General features: G+C 39.3%; 1 protein-coding gene across 1 annotated transcript in view; it reads right to left on the reverse strand.

Moving 5' to 3' along the window:
• Positions 1-21200, reverse strand: part of LOC129771384 (uncharacterized) — a 191397-nt gene that overhangs the window by 45416 nt on the left and 124781 nt on the right. Inside the window, exon 3 of the mRNA XM_055774971.1 lies at positions 10850-11142. Coding sequence (XP_055630946.1) covers positions 10850-11142 — 293 coding nt within the window. The remainder of the gene's footprint in view (positions 1-10849; positions 11143-21200) is intronic.

The following is a 21200-nucleotide window of genomic DNA, read 5'->3' on the forward strand; positions in this document are numbered from 1 at the left end:
TTGTGTAACAATTGTTTCTTCGTTTTTGAATAATGTTTCCAACTGATTGTTGATTTCGATTAGATCATTGTTGTCTAGATTGCCTGTTATTAATTTTATGGTGCTTCCTAGGATGTTGATTAAACCTCTTTTGTTTCTTTGTTTTGGGATAAGGTTGTTATATGTGTTCTTGATTGAGTTATATTTTAGATTAACAAGGTCTGTAGTTTCTTTTAGATTAAATATGGTAAGGCCTTCAATAATTTTCTCTAGTTTGTGAAAGGTTGGCTCGAAACTTTTTAATTCGATTACATGGAATATTTTGTGTGATCCTGTCTTTATTCTTCCTTCGTTCAGGCTCAATGTCACGAGGCCGGGATTGTTGCTGAGGTCGTAGAGTTGTATGGATGTTTGTTGCGGAAATGCAATCGATTTTGGTAGATACATTGACAGGAATGCGATGGCAAAGGCCGAATACAGGAATGGTATCCACGCCATACTGAAATGATTAGGAAAATAATTTCATTTGATTATTAGTTTCGTCGGATGTTTTCTTTGTGAATCTCTCGGCCGGAGTGATCTAGGAAGGTTTTGTTTTTATCCCGGATAACTCTGACTGGAAGATATTTTTCTTTTGCTTTGTTTCGGATGCCTTGTATTTTGTTGTATACGATGCTTTCTTCCTGTAACGTTGGTGGGTCTTCTCTTTTCTTATTATGGTATTCCAAATTGTATTCTTTTGTTTTATTTGACTGAAGCATAACGTCTTCATAGAGCTTGTTTCTGTTCTCTAGAATTTTGTTCATATCGAGATGCCTTTCTTCTCCTTCTCTGAGTCCATAGAATATTTCGCGAGGTTTGAATTTAGTTGTTGAGTGTACTGTATTGTTATAGGTAGTGCATGCGATTCGATATATTTCTTTATCACTTAGGTCGATGTAACTTGGTTTCGTACAACGAAAAATTTCCCCTAGAGTTGAGTGAAATCTTTCTACCGTACCGTTACTTATGCTATGGTTGGGTGGAGTGAAATGAATCTCGATATTTAAATTTTCCAAGAGGGCTCTGATTTCGATGGACCTGAGTGCAGGTTCATTGTCTGAGATTATCAATTTTGGAGTACCATACAGTGAAAAGTATTTTGTTAACCCCTTTCTCACGTCGTGGATGTTTCTGGATTTAATTGGGATTATCGATGCGTATCGCGAAAATTTATCTAAAAAGGATAGAAATATATTAGGTTTATGGATAAATAAATCTAAGTGTACTATTTCTAGAGGCTTTGCAGGATTTGGCGTAGATCCCAGTTTAATTTTATACGGATGTCTCTCGTATTTGTTTTTGTTGCATGTGCGACAAAGCCTAATGAACTGTTGTATCTTACGTTTCATTTTCGGAAAGTAATATCGATTGGAAATCTGCCTGTTGTTTTCCCATATACCTCGATGTCCACTTTCGTGTGTTTGTTCTATTATTAGGTTTTGTTCTTCAGCGGTCTTCAAATCAGTTAAACATTTTTGAGTAATAAATATTTTAAATGGTTTCCCTCTACTAAAGTAATTTTTATAAAAAATTTGGATTGTTTGGATCAGATTTTCTGGGCATAATATACAGTTTGATCGTTTAGGATCTATGAACTCTTTGAAGAGTTTGGTGAGATAAGGGACGTTGAAATTTGATTTCATTATGGTTCGTCTGTACACACGCGGAAATATTTCTTCAAGTGTTTCCTCTTCTTCCGTTCCCAATTTCAGAATTATTTGGTTACTAAAACTATTTAACGGCGATTCGGTGCATGGGATAAATGCTGAATCGTCGGTGTCGGCGGAGTGCATTGTAGCATCGTCTGAAGAAGAGGTTTCATCGCTTACTAACTTCACTGAAGTTTCACAGGTACTAACTTCAGCGTCATTATGGTTTATTTCCTGACGCATCCTGGAGAGACTATCCGCTACTATATTCTGTTTTCCAGGTCTATATTTTATCTCAAAGTCAAATTCTTCTAAATAGAGGCGCCAATGTATAAGCCTGCTGTTGGAGTCTTTTAAGTTCAGACTATATGTCAGAGGTTTATGGTCTGTATAGAGTGTGAATTTTCGTCCGTAGAGGTATGGTCTGAAATATTTACAAGCCCACACAATAGCCAACAATTCTTTCTCAATGGCGGAGTAGTTTTCTTCCGTTTTATTAAGTGTTCTGGAGGCAAACGCGATTGGTTTGTCGCTACCAATTTGTCCTTGAGACAAAACAGCGCCTACGGCATAGTTAGAGGCATCTGTTGTCAAAACAAAAGGTTTTTCAAAGTCAGGGTATTGCAGGATATCGCTTGATGTGAGGATGTTTTTACATCGCTCAAAAGCATCTACGAAATCTTTATTGTGATCAATTTTTTCTCCTTTTCTCAACGATTGAGTAAGCGGTTTTGATATTTTTGCGAAGTCCCGAATAAACTTGCGATAATATCCTAATATTCCGAGAAAACCACGCAACTCTTTTTCGTTCTTTGGTAGTGGCCACTCTCTGATAACTCCGAGTTTTTCTGGATTAGGCTTAACTCCATCACGTGTTACGATGTGGCCAAGGAATGCAACTTCTTTATGAAGAAATTCACTTTTATCAAGTTGGATTTTCATATTGTATTTTTGTAGTGTTTCAAAAATTTTCCTCAGATTATCCAGATGCTCTTGTAGGCTTGTAGAGAACACGATTATGTCATCCATATATACTAAACATCTGGAACCAATATGCTCCCTTAAAATATTATCCATTACACGCTGGAACGTAGATGGGGCGTTTTTTAAACCGAAAGGCATCCTTAAGAACTCGTAATGCCCGTTTTCGACACTAAACGCGGTTTTTTCGATATCATTTTTGTCTAGTTCGATCTGATGGAATCCAGATGCGAGGTCCAAAGTAGTAAAGTACATACAGCGACCTAATTTATCTAGAATATCAGTGATGTTAGGGATGGGGTAACGATCATCAATCGTTTTATCATTCAATTTTCGATAATCTATTACAATCCGCCATTTCTTCTGTCCGGATGCATCCAATTTTTTTGGGACTATCCAAACGGGAGAAGTCCATGGGCTGATCGAAGGTCGAATTATTCCTTGTTCGAGCATTTTCGAAACCTGCCGTTGAACTTCTTCTTTATGGCAAAAAGGGTAACGGTATGATTTTGTGTGAATAGGAACATCGTCTGTTGTTGTGATCCTATGTTTGATAGCACTAGTGAAGGTTAACTTCTGTCCTTCCGTATAAAATATGTTTGTGTAATCCGCGACTAATTTAATTATTTTAATTTTCTCTTCTTGGTTTAAATGGTCTAGTCTGATTTGGTTGAAAATGTTTGATTTTGGAACATCCAACGTTTCTTCGGGCGTGGTTAGTGAAAAGTTATTCACTTCTACTATTAGAGGTTGCGCTGTGTTAATTTTTACTGGTTTATCTGATAGGTTAGTTACTGTTACGAAGACGCGATTTTCTGAGCATTTGTATATTCCAGAAGGTATCATTATGTCTGGTGAGATTAAAACATCATGCTCTAGATAGAATTCGCCGCTGGATTCATTGGTTGGGAGATGTACAATTTTTGTTTCATTCGAATTCATGTGTATTGTTACAGACTCAGGATATTTTCGGTACATTTTTATTATATTTGAAGGAAATTTGAGTTCATTCTCCGCCGTTAAAATGTCAGCTTTCAATGAGCGTAATGTTTCATATCCTATTAGACCATCAAAATAATTATGGAAATCGAAAATGTAGAATATTTGGTTGCTTGCATTTTTTACGCTTGGAAACGGGTTAAAGTTGACAAATCTATCCACGGAATGTGAGCCATAAATGTTCTTAATATTCACTGTTTGTGTGAAGTGACATTTGTCTAAGTTGACGTGTTTTGGGCTAATGTAGTTTTTATTAGCCCCTGTATCTATCAGAAACTTCAAGGATCCTTTATTCGTAGAGAGTTTTATATATGGAAGAAAATTGTTTAATCCTTTGTTTTCGATTCCTCTACTAGGTGAAAATTTAGTTCGTCATTTTCTTCATTGTCATTTTTCAATAGTGCTAGTGGTTCTCTAGATGTGTTAGGTGTAATTGATAACTGTGGTTCTCTAGACGTACTAGGTGCCGATTCATAGTATTGGTGAAAATTAAATGAATCATTTGCATAATGAGGGTCGTACAGTTCTGTTCCCTCATGGCAATTTATTGATCTGTGTGAATAATTGAACGGTTGTTTTGGCCTATTCATGTAATTAACGTGCCTTGATCTTATGGAAGGATCAACTTCCATGGGAATGGGTTTTGACACTTGTATCGGTCTAGGGGCAAAAACATTTTGCGGAGGGATGTTATTGCTATTGTGGTGGAAATATTTTGGGGAAATTTGTTGAAAATGTTGTTGGTGGTATTGTTGTTGTGGGAAACGTGGAATTGATCGTGATTGGTGGGAACGTGTAGTGAAAAATTGTGGATTCCTAATTTGATTATTTGTGTATCTTGTTTTCGGGGGAAGTTGCGGTGCCAGTGGAAATATTTTAGCGGGTCGATAATGTTCAGTTTTGTTTAATCCATGTCTGTTTTGGAAATTTCTTTCTTCCACGCAGGCGTCAAATGCTTCTTTCAATTTTGACAGTTGTCGGGCTCTAACATTGCCCCCTATTGGTTCTTTAAGCCCTGCTAGAAAAACTTGCAACGCATTTTCCTGATGTGTTTTTATAAGCTCGTGTCTGCTGTTGAGATGCTCGTGTTGTTAATTAAGAGCGATAAAATTTGTTGGACTGACCCATAGAATTCTTCTAGGGTGCCCGTTTGTTGGAGTTGGAATAGCTCCCTTGTGAGTGTGACAGCATCGCGCTTGTCACTGTAATAGGCAATCAAGTTTGCCTTAATTTCGCTCCATTTAAGCGGAGTGCCATATATTTCTAGAGCTTGGTCTGCGTCTCCTGTGATCTTTGCACGAATAGATTGCAGCCAGATCTCTTCGAAAGGTGTGTCTTTCATAATATTTAAGAAAGGTAGTAGATTTTCTACTGACCTTATAAATGAATGTAATTTGACGGGATTCCCGTCGAAGGATGGCAAATTATTTATGGCTTGAGGCGTTTGCATCGCCTTCAGCACTTTTTCTGCATTGCAGAACATTTCGTTCGTTTGAGCAATGCAGTCACTATCCTGAGTATTTACAGGAATTGTGAAACCTGCCAATTCAGGGTTTATTTTTCACTATTAAATCACTATCTAATCACTATCACCTTTTTTCAGGGTTAGAATTTTAATTGTAATTCGATAATTTAATTTATTTTTGTTTTATGTTAGCTTTGTGTGTTTCTTGTGATATACAGTGGTCCGGTTACCTCGGGTAGGGCCTCGCCACTCTGAATTAGTACTTGCTTTAATTTTTGTTTTCGGGGACGGGCTTTTATTTGTTTCAGTAAAGCGCCGATCCGATTTATGAGTTAGAAAAAAGAAAAATTTTGTTACTTACGATTTTTAGAGCTGGAACTAGTGTTGCGTCCGGTTTCGTCAGATTAATCACCACTACACGATGTTCGTTCGCGCAGGCGCAATTGCTGAAATTAAACTAACGTTTCGCGAACACTTAAAACACTATCCTACCGACTGCGCCAGTTAAATAGTGAAAGAATTTCGGATAATGAAAACTAAAACTAGTGAGCTATGTTGCTCCTGTTAAGGTTACGACAAGACTGATCTTTATTTTCTATTTCATGTACAAAGCTAGCTTATAATCTACCCTATCTGCCTATCTCTATGTTTCCCTTCTTCCTTCTTCTCAGAAAGAATGTTTAATCGTTTTATGGTGTCGACTCGAGTCCTTATCTGTGGCTGCATAATTGTTCGTCGGTCGCATTTACCACATGGCGTTATTTATGCTTAAGTGTTTACTTAAGCGCTAGAACATTGATGCGTGATGTTTGCTCTGTCTCCTGCTGATAAGTAATGTTGGCGTTGGTCGATACTGAAGATTGGTTGACTGTGTTGATAACTTATATATATATATATATATATATATATATATATATATATATATATATATATATATATATATATATATATATATATATATATATATATATATATATATATATATATATATATATATATATATATATATATATATATATATATATATATAAATGGAGCCATCTTGTAGTGGTCATCTTGTAAAAAACACTATAGATAATTGAATTAATAAAAAAAATTGTACCAAACGTGCTTCCATTTAGTCCCGCTACTTATGACGCACCCGTTAATAAGTTCTACAAGAATTAATAAATAATTTCTCTCAAAGAATTGCAGAGAAAACAAGTGTCCGGATTTAAAAGCAAAAGTGTCCGGATTTCAAAGCATGATCAAAAAAGTGTCCGGATTTAAAATCACACGATGAATGAAATTTCAAATTTTGAACAAATATAACATGATTTTGTGGAATTCTGTGATTCATAACATAGATGAAGACTTCCAATTCTATAGGAACGCTAATTTTTCATTCTATGATATGTCAATATTATGCATTTCAGTGCGAAAAACGCATATTTGCGTCTCAATTATCCACTTCTGAAATCATTTACCTCCTCTCATCAAATGCTCAATTTTTTGTTACATTTTCGAGAGAAATGTTTCAAAACCCGTGTGAATGTATACAGTAAAACCTGTTTTTGTGCGGTTTTTTTTGTGCGAATTTTTTTTTTGTTCGATTTTTTTGTGCGATTTTCTGTTCTTGTGCGGTTTTTTTTGTGCGGTGTATGAAAAGAAGCATATTTGACGAAGTTATCGTCCATTTAGTTTTTTCGATGGTTTATATGCATTTCAGTGCGAAAAACGCATATTTGCGTCTCAATTATCCACTTCTGAAATCATTTCCCTCCTCTCATCAAATGCTTCTAAAAAAAAAGTTTTTCTAAGTTTTTACATGACATGATTTCTAACAGCAGCACGTTTCGACATGTAACTAAAAGCACAAAACAGTCACGCGGAACCGAAAAGGCTGTCACATCGCAAAGCAGGGAAACAAAAGGAAATTGAACGGTGAATGGCGTGGATTTGAGTAACTTTCTTGGGGGGAACTTTTTTATGCGGTCCCTATCTACCGCACAAAAAAAGTTTTTTTCAAAATGTGTACCTGGTGAAGTTTCACACGATTTTTTTTAATGCGACTTTTTTGTGCGGTCCCTATCTCCCACACAAAAAAAGGTTTGCCTGTAAATGGTTCTTAGCTTTAAAGCCTCTTAGCTTTAACCTTAGAAAGGAAAGAAAGAGGCACATTATTGGGCCTAGTGTAGATGTTTCTATAAGTAAAACAGCTAATGATGCAGAAGATGAAACAGACATCAGTTTTAAAATTCACCATTACAATTTCCCATTCTACTTCATATTGTTTGTTGCTCTCTCATTATGTACTGAATTTATTTTGTGCATTATCAAAAGATTTTATATTTCGAATTTTATGATATTTCGGATTTTTTTCCTTCTCCATTTGTCGCGTTCGAGTATTTGTCACGCTTGGGTAAATGTTGCATACGGCTATTTGTTACATTCGGGTTAATATTACATTCGTTACGTTCGGACAAATGCTACACAACCGTAGCAGAAAGGGTGTTAGATAGCTGTTCCGAAATATTCCAGGAGATGTTCGAATCTTAACTGCGGCAGAGTTATTAAACTTTTCTTGTTTTGGATTCTGTTTGCCTTAAACGGGCTCTAATAAAAAAAAACTCAATTTGTAAAAAGCTTCTATCTTTTTTAATTTCGCTGCATAAGTGTTCAATTATTGTCTTTCGTTACAACCTCCAAAAACCACAATTTTCCGCCATTGTGTTTCCACGGTTTTTATTCATTCATTTTTATAAATGTATAATGAAATGGGTGTTACGCGAAAGAAAACATAGGGCATTAAAAATTGTAAGGGTTGGCTGTAAGTGAAACTAGCCAAAGTACCCATGAGCCAGTTTCCATCTCCAATTCTTTAATTATTATTTCTTTATTTCGTCAAACTATAGTAGATAACAAATTACATACATTACATTACAATTACAATATACTTAATGAGTAATTTATAGCTATATTTATGAAAATCAATTATAAGAGGTATGCAACGCAGCAAACATATATGACAAAACTGTAATTCACGAATACAATGATATAAAGTTCGAAATGAAGTTGGCATGAACAAATTCCGTGCTCGCAAGGCTCGTGTTGGTGCATAAAAATTTAGATTTTCAAGTAAGTTTTCAGAGCTAATCCTGTGTGAAACTAAGTCAATTAAACATGAAATTGTGGCATTTTCTCTGCGTTTCTCAAGTGTTTTAATGTTTATTAACATACAACGAGCTTCATATGGGGGAAGGGGAGATGTTGTCCAGCCTAGCTTTCTCAGAGCAAATAATAAAAATTGTTTTTGTACTGATTCTATTCGATTGGAGTGCAGTTCTTGATAGGGTGCCCATACAACACTGCAATATTCTAAAATAGATCTTACAAAACTTATATACAATGTTTTTATTGTGTATGGATCACTGAAATTGTAACTAAATCTTTTTATGAAACCGAGCATACTATTTGCTTTATTGATCATTGTATTGTAATGTTCGCCAAAAGTAAGTTTCGAATCAAGAATTATACCTAAATCTCTAATTTTGACCCATCTCTCTACAGTTTCAAATCCTAGAGAACATATGAAGTCATAAGTTTCATGTTTTCGAGTATACGATATGATTTTACATTTCTTTCACATTATTATCTAAAAGACTTTTCACGCACCATTCGAAGAAAACATCTACTTCTTGTTGGAAAATCACAAGGTCACTGCATTTGGTTACTTCCATGTACAATTTCATATCATCAGCATATATTAGAATGTTGAGGTTAGTTAATACTAGTGACACATCATTTACGAATAGGATGAAAAGTAAAGGGCCTAAGTGAGAACCTTGTGGAACTCCGGATGTGACATTCACTGGATTAGAGATTTTTCCTCTAATGCGAACAAACTGTGTTCTATTGGTGAGGTAAGATTCTACCCACTTCAATAAATTTCCAGTTACTCCCATACGTTAGAGCTTGAAAATAAGCATTGGAATATCTACTCTGTCGAAAGCCTTGCTGAAGTCTGTATAAAGAGTCTCGACAACGTTGCCTCTATCCATTACCGCAAGAGAATAGGATACAAATTCTAAAAGATTTGTGGCAGTGGATCTTCCTTTATAAAAACCATGTTGATTCGGTGAAATATAATGTTTTAACTGATTGAACATTTTAGTATTGACAATAGATTCAAATAATTTGGGAATACAAGATAATATGGCGATGCCACGATAGTTATTTATGTCAGAACGGTTACCCGATTTGAATATGGGTAGTAGGAATGATTTTTTCCAGACAGAAGGAAATATTGCCAATTTTAGTGATAAATTGAAAAGCAAGGACAAAGGATGAACGAACTCTCGGGTAAAAACGAAAAATAATCGTAATCTCGAACCACGTTATTTGTTGTGTAGTAACCTTGGAAAAAACGGGCGAATTGATTACTAATATCACTATCATTTGATCCAACGTATTCTCCAAATTTCATACTTGATGGAAAATTATTAGATTTCATCTTATCGCTGGCAAAATTAAAAAAATTCTTAGGATCGGATTTAATATTATTTTCTATCCTTGTACCTTTCATATTCTAGTGATATTTTCGCATCAAGGTTTTTACAAATATCTTTGTATATGATTAAATTATCCAAAGTTTCGCTGGCATTGTATCTTTTATGAGCTTTTTGTTTTTTGTTTTTGAGATTTTTAATATCACGAGTGAACCATACTGGTGTTTTTGAATTTGTATTAAGTTTTTTCTTTCTTGTTGGAACATCTTCGCTTATGATTCTATACAGATTATCATCAAACATTTCAACAGCTTTGTGTATGTTCATTTCATCTTTAAGTAGAAATGACCAATTTATATCATTAAGCTTACAATTAATTTGCTCGTAGTCTGCCTTTTTGAAATCAAAATTTATCTCAAAATCGCAATCGGTGGGGCGTGTACTTGTGCTATCGATAAATAAAGAGTATGCTATAGCGGTATGGAATTTTTCATTTTTCCAAAGAGGACATTCAGCTTTCGAAACATGGAAATCTTCTGTGCAATTAGTAAACAACAAGTCTAGGAAACAATTTAGTTCATTTGAAATAGGATTGATTTGACAAAGACCTAGTTGGCTTGTTTTATCGAAAATAAGTTGCAATGTCTCATTTTCGCCTACAATCGGGAGTAAGATTGATTCGTTCTCCTCGTCTACCGACAGCGGTACTGTTACGGCACAAAAAAGGCCACTGGAGTTACTAATCAATAAATCGTCAAAAAAGGAAGTCAATTTAGATAATAAATGTAAATTTAAAAATTAAATACCCTAATAATTTATTTTATAAATAAATAATTATCAGACAAGCAACTGTGTAAACTTTCTTCAAACTCTAATGTAGTAGGGTTTTTTGAGTTAACAAGCTAGTTAGGAAAACTTCAGAATAGGAGTTTTAAAATAAATACAGACATCAACACAAATTTATTGAAAAATAAGTAATATGGGAAGATTTTTCAGACCGAACTTGGCCTGTGTTTCTAATAATACGAAGCTGCACGAGCTCATGCTTTGAAAATGAAAATGCAGTCAGAACACATAGCAATCAAAAGGAATCAAATGGAAAAAATATATCATATTAGATGTTCCCATTAAATTATTCTTCGGAACAATATTTTAAGAAAAAAAATATCATAAAAAATTAAACGGAACTCTCATCTAACCATTCTCAGAAGAAGAATATATAAAAATTTACGGAAGCAAAGACTCACCTTTTCACGTTGATTGATATATTTTTCACTAGTTGCTGCTTATTCGCATCGCTCAAATTCGGTTCAGTCTGCTTGTTCGAGGTGTCCCCACGGTAGTTGGCGTTCGATTTACCTTGGGTCGCCCGATCACCGTCGCTTCCGGTTTTATTGTTAACACTTTTGCTGCTACCGCCGCTGGTTCCACTTCCCCCGCTGTCGTCTCTGCTTTGACTGCTCATAGTATCGTGCACCAAGTCGTCTCTCGTCGCGAAGTACGGCAGGAAGATGGTACAGCCCCACCTCCGATATGCCTCCTGGAAAAGAGGAACAAAAATAAGAAAAACTCAGCTTTAGTATTGATCGAGTTCGCTAATTTGTTCGTATGTTTTTTATAAATTTTCAAGTACTCGTTTACGATTATCAAAAATCCCAACACAAGTTCTGACCACGTTCTTGTTTCTGGCCACGATATCAAATGAGAGACTAAACGCCAGCACATTTTAGCGCAGCGCCGAGGCGGTGGTATAATGTTTGACATACTTCCAACGCCAGGGGCATTAACTGGCCAGCATCCCGCCTCCGAACACGGTTCCCTGTTGAAGTGTAATGCTATACTCCACGTGTCTTTCGAGCACGCAAAGGATAGCAAAAGCGAAAAAAAACAGCTAGCGCTAACCACAATCGTTGTGTTCATCCTCCGTTTGACCTATTTTTGTTTGCCAGCAAGTGAAACTAATAATACATTCATTTAAATATTCAGCTTCCATAGGTGAACAAATGGAATTTCGCTTCCATGGAAGTCCCACCCGAAGGATGAGTTGACCTTCGTGCCACAATCAACTTCCACCGGCAAATGAATGAAAGTAGGGAAGCCTCCGTTGGTTTCCGTTTGAATTTTCGAGAAGTTTTCTACCCACTTGTGGTTTATTCATTAATGACGGTCTGAAAACAGGAGATGAGTACGATTTCAAGAACGGTACAAGAATTGAATATTTAGGCTTCATTGTGGATTGTGGTAACATCGCCATGATGGCGAGCACAAATTTTAGCAGCAGCGAAAGGTTCAGCGGAATGAAGCGCTGAAAATATCATTACGATTACTGGTAACTGCCACTTCACCACTCTCCCGGTAGTAATCACTTCGACTACAAACTATTTCTGTCCGGAACAAATGTTTACGGTTACTGGCGAAACAAAAAGTCCGATTCGCTTCTCCCAGCATCATCCTTTTCATGCCGGGTTACATAATCGCATCACAAATGATTCGAGCCCTTGTGCAAAATCCAGGAATGAATCAAATCAAGACAGTTGCCGACAAAAGCACAATCTCATAATCTTTCATTTTTTTTCGCTTTTCTTCGCTGGTACTGACCTTTCCTGAAAAGGTTAGTGCGTTTCAGCAAGTCAACATGTTTCCAATCTGGGCGGAACTGAACCGGTTGGTAAGTGGGTGGATAAAGGTGGGATTCCAAATGTACAAATTCTATTCGGTCACTGGTGGGAAAAGTGATGGAAAAGTGTATAGCGAATCCGGGTGCGGAATCATTCTGAGGGGAGGTTTATGTAATGCGAAACCACATCAGGACTTGCAGTGCAGCTGGAATAGTTACGGTCAGTAAAATGGGTGCCGATCGAAAGGCTGTAAGATTTTTCTCCTATTTTTCACCTATTATTCCAGTATCCAGTTTGTATTAGAAAAAAAAAACCTTTAATTATATTTCGCTAAGCGAATGTAGAGTACGCTATGAAAAATTGTTTGTCGTTCTTTCAATAGTTGCATGGTGCGTACTTCATATGGATGCAGTTGTTTCGAAAATGCCCATTCAGCTCACAAGGGAAGTGTAAATGGAATTGTTCATGGTCTGATTCTACGCATTCTTCATGTACGTATATATGCGAAATAAGTCATCGTGAAAATTGTTAGTAATTATAGAACTTTAGTACGCTGTTTGAGAAATGTAAGTAAAAAATTCATAAGAGTGCAATTCCATATAAAATTGTTGAAAACTGGTTGATGTTTCACCTACACTCTTCAATTTTATTGGAGATTTACCATATGATGGTGGCTACTCATTTATTATTTTTCCTATTAATATGAATTATCTTATGAATTAGACATATTTTCATAAGAGCTTTGTTCAACAAAATAAGAAACTTTTATCTGTTCAAAATTTTAACCACGAGAAAACGGGTAGGATAATAATGGACTACATAAAAAAAATCGGGAATACGCTGTTTAAGATCTTATTCAATACAAACATAAAAAAACCACACCGGAAAAAAACGTTTACGATTCTTTCATTTTTGAATAATAAATATTGATTTGATTTATCAAATTATGGTGTATAGAGAAGCTACTCTGTGACGCATAATTGATCGAATACGGTCGAAGAATTCAAAACAATTGATTTTAATATCGTCAAACATACAGAGTATGCGAAAATAACCGGACATTCAACGATGGAAAACACAGCGATTACTGTACCTGGCATGTTGAAAACTTATTGATAGTTTGAGTGCGACAAAAAAACATATGAATGAAATGACGAGCAAAAAAACATGTCGTATAACGGATCTATTAGAATTTGACGAAGGCAAACTTTACGAAATTGCAGTTTTCTCACAAAAGCTACATACAATTCTGCATAGATTTATCATAACGAATTTATTATCTTAAGCGTCGACATAAATCGGTAACTGAGACTGAGAGAATGAATTGATTGCGGACATCACATTAATAACTGATAACAAATAAAAAGAAGTAAAAAAAAACTTTTTAAGTTGAACGGTTTCATTGTGATGAAACACAATAACAATACAGGTAATGTACTAAAATCAAATAAATAATTGGGCAAGTAGAAGTTAGCAGTTATCACACCCCTTCCTCCATTAATCTAGGGCATATGATGAAACTATTAACTATGGATAGCGGAAATCAAACGTGCCCCACGATTTTATTTTAGTCTCTTCAATTCCCTAGGTTAATGAAGGAAGGGGTATGATAACTACTAACTGCTACTTGCCTAATTTTTTGTTTAGTTTTTAGTACATTATCTGTATTGTTATTTTTTTTGTCACAATGAAATTGTTTAACTCAACGTTTAAGTTTTTTTTTCTTTTTTTACAGACTTATCTCACTTCTTAACTAGGCGAACCTAGCCAGAATTTTCACCTGCCCCCGGGCTTCTGAATGCCAAAGGGGGACTAGGCTCTGCGGAATGCACGTATCTGCATGCTCGTGCTGTTTCAGTCCTGACCGAGAAATTGTCGGACAATCGCGCAGGTGCTAAGGATGACCGACTTTTGGATGCCGGCCAATTCCTTCTCCATATTCAACACCTTTAGCGCTTCCAGAAGTGTCTTCGGGATAATTCCAGTTCCAGAGAGAACGACTGGAACAATTCTTGGGACCTCCCTTAGCCCCCACAGTTCCTTGAGCTCCACGGCCAATGGTCGGTACTTGCAGATTTTGCGACCGTGGGTCTCCTCCAGATTCTGGTTCAGTGGAATAGCGACATCGATGATGGTGACTTTGCGGTCGCTCTTGTCGTAAACCATTATATCTGGACGGTTGTGGTGGATCGAGAGGTCGGTCAGAACAGTGCGATCCCAGTACAGCTTGAAACGGTCATTTTCCAGGACAGGTGCAGGCAGGTACCGGTAGTTTGGTACGTTGTCTTCCAGTAGAGCACATTGGAGCGCCAGTTGTCGATGAACAATACGGGCCACGTTGTTGTGGCGCTCGGTGTAGGCTCCGTTGGCCAAAACGGGACAGCCTCCCATAATGTGCTCTATGTTTTCACCTGGTTGATGGCACATCCGGCAAATGTCATCAACGTATTGATGCCAGACGTACCGCCTGCAGTTTCTCGTCGGCATTATCCTGTCCTGGATGGCTATCATGTCGGCTTCTACTACTGAAGAGAGTTCACCACGCGTTAGCCACAGATTAGATGCGGCCTTGTCGACGTGTGGCCGGTCCAGTTGATGGGGGTGGGCACCCTGCACTGCCTTCTGCTTCCAAGCTGCAATCTTCTCCTCCACTGTCTGCAGATTGCAGTTGAGTTGGTACTCCGCTTGCGCCAAGTACAGAGCGCTGTATCCTCTGTCGGCGGCGCAGACAGCCCGGTATAGCGCGTTTTGGTTGGCGCGTTCTGCGAAGTACTCGCGCAGTTGTCGTACCTGGTCAACACACAGTGCAGATATGTCGACTATTCCAAGTCCCCCTTCTTTGCGTGGCAGTGAAACTCTCTCCAGTGCCGATTGAGGATGGTGCATTCCGGCCTCTTTAAATGCTTTCCTCATCCTCCTCTCAAGGTCCTCTAGGTCAGTTTTGCTCCATTTGACTACACCAAAACTGAAGGTCAGCAGGGGAACCGCGAATGTGTTGATCGCGCGTACCTTGTTCCCCGCGTTGAGGAAAGTCCTCAGGACACAGTTCACTCGACTCAAGAACTTGTCTCGCAGCTCCGTCTTGATGTCGGAGTGGCGAATCCCGGTGAGCTATCGGAATCCAAGATATTTATAGGATTCGCCACGAACCATGTCTCTTATAAACTCGCCGTCATAAACCTCGTAACCTCCGGATTCGGTAAGCTGCCCTTTCAGCAGATGGACACAGCGGCACTTGTCGAGGCCGAACTCCATACAGATGTCCCTGCTTATATCTTCGACAACCCGGATAGCTACACCTAGACGCTGACGTGAATCAGCGTAGACCTTGAGATCATCCATGTAGAAGGTATGGGTCACTTCTTCGTGGGCGCCGTCGCCATACCTTATTTTATAGCCATGACCGTTTCTATTGAGCGTCCTACTGAGGGGGTTCAGTGCCAGACAAAACCAAAGCGGGCTGAAAGAGTCGCCTTGGAATATCCCCCTCTTTATCGGCAGCGTTCTAGACTGCAACACATTTTCCCCATCACTAAGGTGCAGAGACGTGCTCCACTGCCTCATCGCATGCTGCAGGAACCTAACGACGACGGGATCAATTTTGTAGAGCTCCAATACCCGGACGAGAAACGAGTGAGGTATGGAGTCATAAGCCTTCTTGTAATCGATGTAGGCCATACTTAGGTTATATACCGCCTTATATACCGCCTGGCCGACTATGGCTGCGTCGATGATGGCCTGGTCTTTGCAGCCATGCATATTTTTCCTGCATCCTTTCTGCTCTTCTGCGATGATGTGATGCTGTTCGCAGTGAGCAGAAACTTTGGCGGTAATTATGCTGCTCAGTATTTTGTACAGACTCGATAGGCACGTTATCGGTATGTACTTTGATGGGTTCAATGTGTTTTTCTGTCTTTCGGGAGGAGGAAGGTGACGCCACGGGTGGCGAATTCAGGAAGGTTGTGTGGGTCACGTAGCACCTTGTTGAAGCACTCAGCTATCTTTGGATGTGCGACGGTCAGCTTCTTGTGCCAAAAGTTCTGGACACCATCGGGGCCCGGTGCTGCCCAGTTCCTCAGGTACCGCGAGGCTTCGCGGACATCGTTCTCTCTGACGATGATAGCTGGCATCTCTCCAATTTCACCACAACTCTCCTCCTCCCGTCTTAACCACATTTGCCCGTCGCGATGTTCTACTGGGGTCTCCCAAATACCAGCCCAGAAGTTCGTCACATCGCTAATATCTGGCAAACCTTCGCGGTAGTCGGGCTTCTCGTCGCTAATGTGGTCGTAGAACGCTTTCTCGTTATCTCTGAACATCCGATTTTGTTCCTGGCGCTTTGCAGAGTTAGAGTAACGTTTCAGCCGTTTTGTAAGGACGCTCAATTGCTGTACCAGTGTGTCGAGTTTTTCCGTCAGCTGGTGAGCTCCCAGCTGGCGAAGTTCAGTAGGCCGCACTTGGCGACATAATTTCACCGATCTGTTGCCTCTTTTGTACGCCATCAGTCTTCCAATTGCGGCGCGCTTGTTTAGGATCCGTTGCTCCAATCTCCTTCGCCATGGAGGCTCACGCCTTTCACGGAGATGTTGGAGCAGTCCGCCTCTTGGCCTAATACGGTATCCTAAACTTTTGGCGGTCGCCACAACAGCACAGTAAACTTTCAGTTGCAGCTCCTCCATGTTCTCAGCATCAACCAAGTGCAGCGGAAGAACGTGCTCGTTCATGAGCTTTACTGCACTTGTCAGCCTGCGGGAATGCTGCAACTTCGGGATCCTGGGGCGCGACAAAGGGTCCGTGTCGCGGAACTGTGAGATCGCCTCGTCGTAATGGAAGCCCAGATCGCGTAGTAGTTGTTGATCTGGCTGTGGATCTTCCGGCTCAGGGGGTTGTTGCACTGTGGCCACCACTGGTGCTGATTCGCGTGCCCCACTCGCGAATGAATTGCTCAGCCGTACTGAACTTCGTCTCGACACATCGCTTGCTCTGTTGTTCCTGGAGCTTATTTCTCTCTGCACCTGCTGCTTGATCTCGTCGATTTGCGTTTGGGAGAGCATGTTGTTGCGTACTATCGCTCTACGCCTCGCGTTCATCGCGTTCTGATCAAGCCTCCCGACGAGCTCTGGATACGCTTCCTCGAACATTGTTAGTATTCGAGGGCGACCGCTCATGTCCGTCTCCAAAGCAGTGCAGATGTAATAGGCGCGGATCACGAATTCATTCATTTCGTGTGTCCACATGATCCGGCGCCTAGTGGTACCCACAAGTGTGGACGACTGTCGTCTGGCAGTCGCAACACGTCTCGTAGGCGCAGCGTTTCTTGGGTGATGTCGATGGCTGCTGTTTCCGTGTGGCGGTAGCTCTTCGGGTTGAACCCGGCTGGTGGCCCGCTCTTGCACATCGCCCTCCAGCCGCTGGCCGCTCGCTCTTACGCCCGTTCCAGGACCAGCTCCAGTTCGGGGACCCTCCTCGGGCGATCGCATTCTGAGTATTCTTCGTGAACGTAGCTCCATTTTCTGGGTGTATCTCCTTTGCCCGGGAGACAGCGGGTTGGCAAGGCCTCCATGACCCGGGAGGCCTTCCCCGGGAGAGATATAGCGCTCTGACTCGCTCGCACCCCCTCACTTAGCCACTTTCGACACCCGTTCTCGGAGCCAAGACCAGGTGTGTGTTTCCAGTTCACGCCCGATCTAAAAATGTCGTCATATGATCTTCGTGGAGGCGTGAGATAGGAGCATTTGAGACCAACAGGCAGGCTCCTACCCTATGTTGATCCCCATTTGAGAACCTATTTTATATTCTATTTATATTTTTTATATATTTTTTTATTATTAGATTTTTCTTCTATTGCAATGTTTTCATGATGTATTGTATTCTATCAGTCAAATCATTTCATTTGATACCGATAATGATGAGATTGCAAAAAAATACATAATCAATCATTTTGCGCCGGCGACCTTTCTGAATTTGTATTGTTCATAATACGCTGTTGTTCATTGATACGCATATTCCAATTAACTTTTTTTTTAACTAATATGAAATCAGGCATTTTCTTGCGGCCGCCAAATTGAAATTTTCAAGATAATTGAATACACATTATTATAATGACAGCAAAGATAAAGGCATGTTTCAAATTTGAGATCAATTATCAAAAGGAACGGGGTCATGTTTTTATTAATGTGGAACAACCATACAGACACACAAACATACATACAAACAGGTCAAGTTGAATGAAACCATTTAAAAAAGTAGTGCTATTTTTTTTTATCCCATTTATTTGTTTAAGGCTTATTAGCATTTTAGCTGTAACAGAGCCGAATTTTAATCGTGTACATGTCACATGGTTATCATATCTATAATTAGCACATTACACAGTTGCCATTCGCCAGTATTCCTTCTATACCATTACATATGGTACATTCACACAGTAGCCATTTAGGCGTAAGGGTATTCTTTCTGTTCTTCCATTATCCACAGTTGGACCACCGGACAGCGGAGACAGTTGATTGATCATTGTTGAGTTATTTATAGAACAGTAGCCCGATGTGTCTGGCAGAGCAGAGCAGTTGTATGGATGAATCGATCTTATTTCTACCGTGGATCGATCTCCATCGCTGATGATTGTTGCGTGGACGTAGCTATTCTGTAACAACACAAGGATGGTCAATGAGGGCCCTGAGTTTTGAACTCACGATCGATCGCTTACTAAGCGAACGCGCAACCAATGTGGCTACGGAGACCCCCCGAAGTGCTATTTTGTTACATCATGGAATTGAATGTTCCATGAATAGCTGTGATCTACTGGTTTTTTTTTTTTTTTTTTATTAAATTGTTTATTTTTACAGGCTCAGTTACATAAGCTTAAAGGAGCCAAACTCCTATCTGTATTGTTACAAGTATATATAATCATTTTTTATTAATTCTAGTGTTAATGAAGTAGAGAACCGATTACTCGCGGTTTGCTCGAGTTTAGAAGGGTGACATTTTTTTCAGGAAAAGGAAGGGATATAAGGATATGTTGACAATGTTCACACTCACATTCGCACTCACATTCATCATACTCAATTCTTAAGCCTATCTTATATCTAATATGTATTTACATTTCACCTTATTCTATTGTTAGTAAGAAGGGATTTAATTTCTCGCGAAGGAAAAGGAAAAGGAAAATATAAGGATATAAGGACAATCACACACGAAGATCGATAACTTTTAAGAAGACGTATATTTGGGACATGTAATCAAGGTCTAACCAAGCCAACACATCTCTCACCGGCACATTGGGCTGTCTTCCTCTAGCCCGAAGAGAGTTTTCTAAATTCGATCTGGCAACAAGATACACCTCGCACGACCAAACAACGTGTTCGATGTCGTGGTAACCTTGGCCACAAGCACAGATATTGCCATCGGCAAGATTAAAACGAAAGAGTAGCGCGTCTAACGAACAGTGATTGGACATGAGTCGAGAGAAGGTGCGAATAAAGTCCCGACTCAAGTCCAGACTTTTGAACCATGGTTTGAGGCTAACCTTAGGGATAATCGAGTGAAGCCACCGACCCAATTCATCTTCGTTCCACTTACGTTGCCAGTTAACGATGGTATTTTTACGGACTAAAGAATAAAATTCATTGAAGGCGATTTGACGCTGATAAATATCGCCTTCAATTGCACCTACCTTTGCCAATGAGTCAGCCCTCTCATTACCCGGAATTGAGCAATGTGAGGGGACCCAGACAAAGGTAATGACATAACAGCGTCTGGTTAAAGCACTCAAAATTTCTCGTATTCTCTCAAGGAAGTACGGCGAGTGCTTTTCCGGCCTCACTGAACGGATAGCTTCGACAGAGCTAAGACTATCCGTTACAATGTAATAGTGTTCAACAGGTCGTGAGGCGACGCTGTCCAGCGCCCAGTGTATTGCTGCCAATTCAGCAATATACACTGAGCAAGGATTCTGAAGACTGTGGGAGGTGCTAAAAAATTCGTTCAACACTCCAAATCCTGTGGACTCATTCATAGAGGACCTATCAGTAAAGTACATATTATCACAATTGATACGCCCATATTTTGCATTGAAGATCGAAGGAACGATCCCCGATCGATGATAATCTGGAATTCCATGGATTTTCTCCTTCATGAACAGATCAAAATGTACAGAGGAATTGATGTAGTCAGGAAAACAAACACGGTTGGGAATATACGAAGAAGGATCAACCTGCATGGAGATGAATTCATGATATGAAGTCATGAATCCAGAATGAAAATTTAGCCCGATCAGCTGCTCAAAATTTCCGATCACCAATGGGTTCATGACCTTACATCGGATGAAGAACCGAAGAGATAATAAATTGAAGCGATCTTTTAGTGGGAGTAGGCCTGCCAAAACCTCGAGACTCATGGTATGCGTTGAGGGCATACATCCCAACGCGATACGGAGACAAAGATACTGAATTCGCTCGAGTTTAATGAGGTGTGTTTTGGCAGCTGATTGAAAACAGAAACTGCCATACTCCATCACTGAGAGAATAGTTGTTCGATACAACATTATAAGATCTTCTGGATGGGCTCCCCACCAGGTGCCGGTAATTGTACGGAGAAAGTTTATTCTTTGTTGGCCATCTACTGGTTAAGCCCCTTCATTTGATACCTATTTTGATGGGTTTTGGCTTGAGAAAATATGTAACCCGCCATTTTGTGGTGGCGGCCATTTTGGATTTGCATTTTTTTTTTGACGTAGGACTACGTCTAACCGGAAGATATAGGGGGTGAAATGGAAATCTAGGCATTGAACAAGTAGGAAAAAATGCAAGATTTGGAACGCTTATAACTCGAGCATTTCTCAATAGATCGCGAAGGTTTTTGCATCAATTGATAGGAAATATATCTGCGCATCTATCATAACGAATAACATTTCATTTTTCTTGAGATAAATAATTGAATAATTGTGAAATATCAAGCATTGTCAAAATGCACTATGTGCCCATTT

The sequence above is a fragment of the Toxorhynchites rutilus genome, chromosome 2 (genome assembly GCF_029784135.1).
Source record: "Toxorhynchites rutilus septentrionalis strain SRP chromosome 2, ASM2978413v1, whole genome shotgun sequence".
Taxonomy (NCBI): Eukaryota; Metazoa; Arthropoda; class Insecta; order Diptera; family Culicidae; genus Toxorhynchites; species Toxorhynchites rutilus.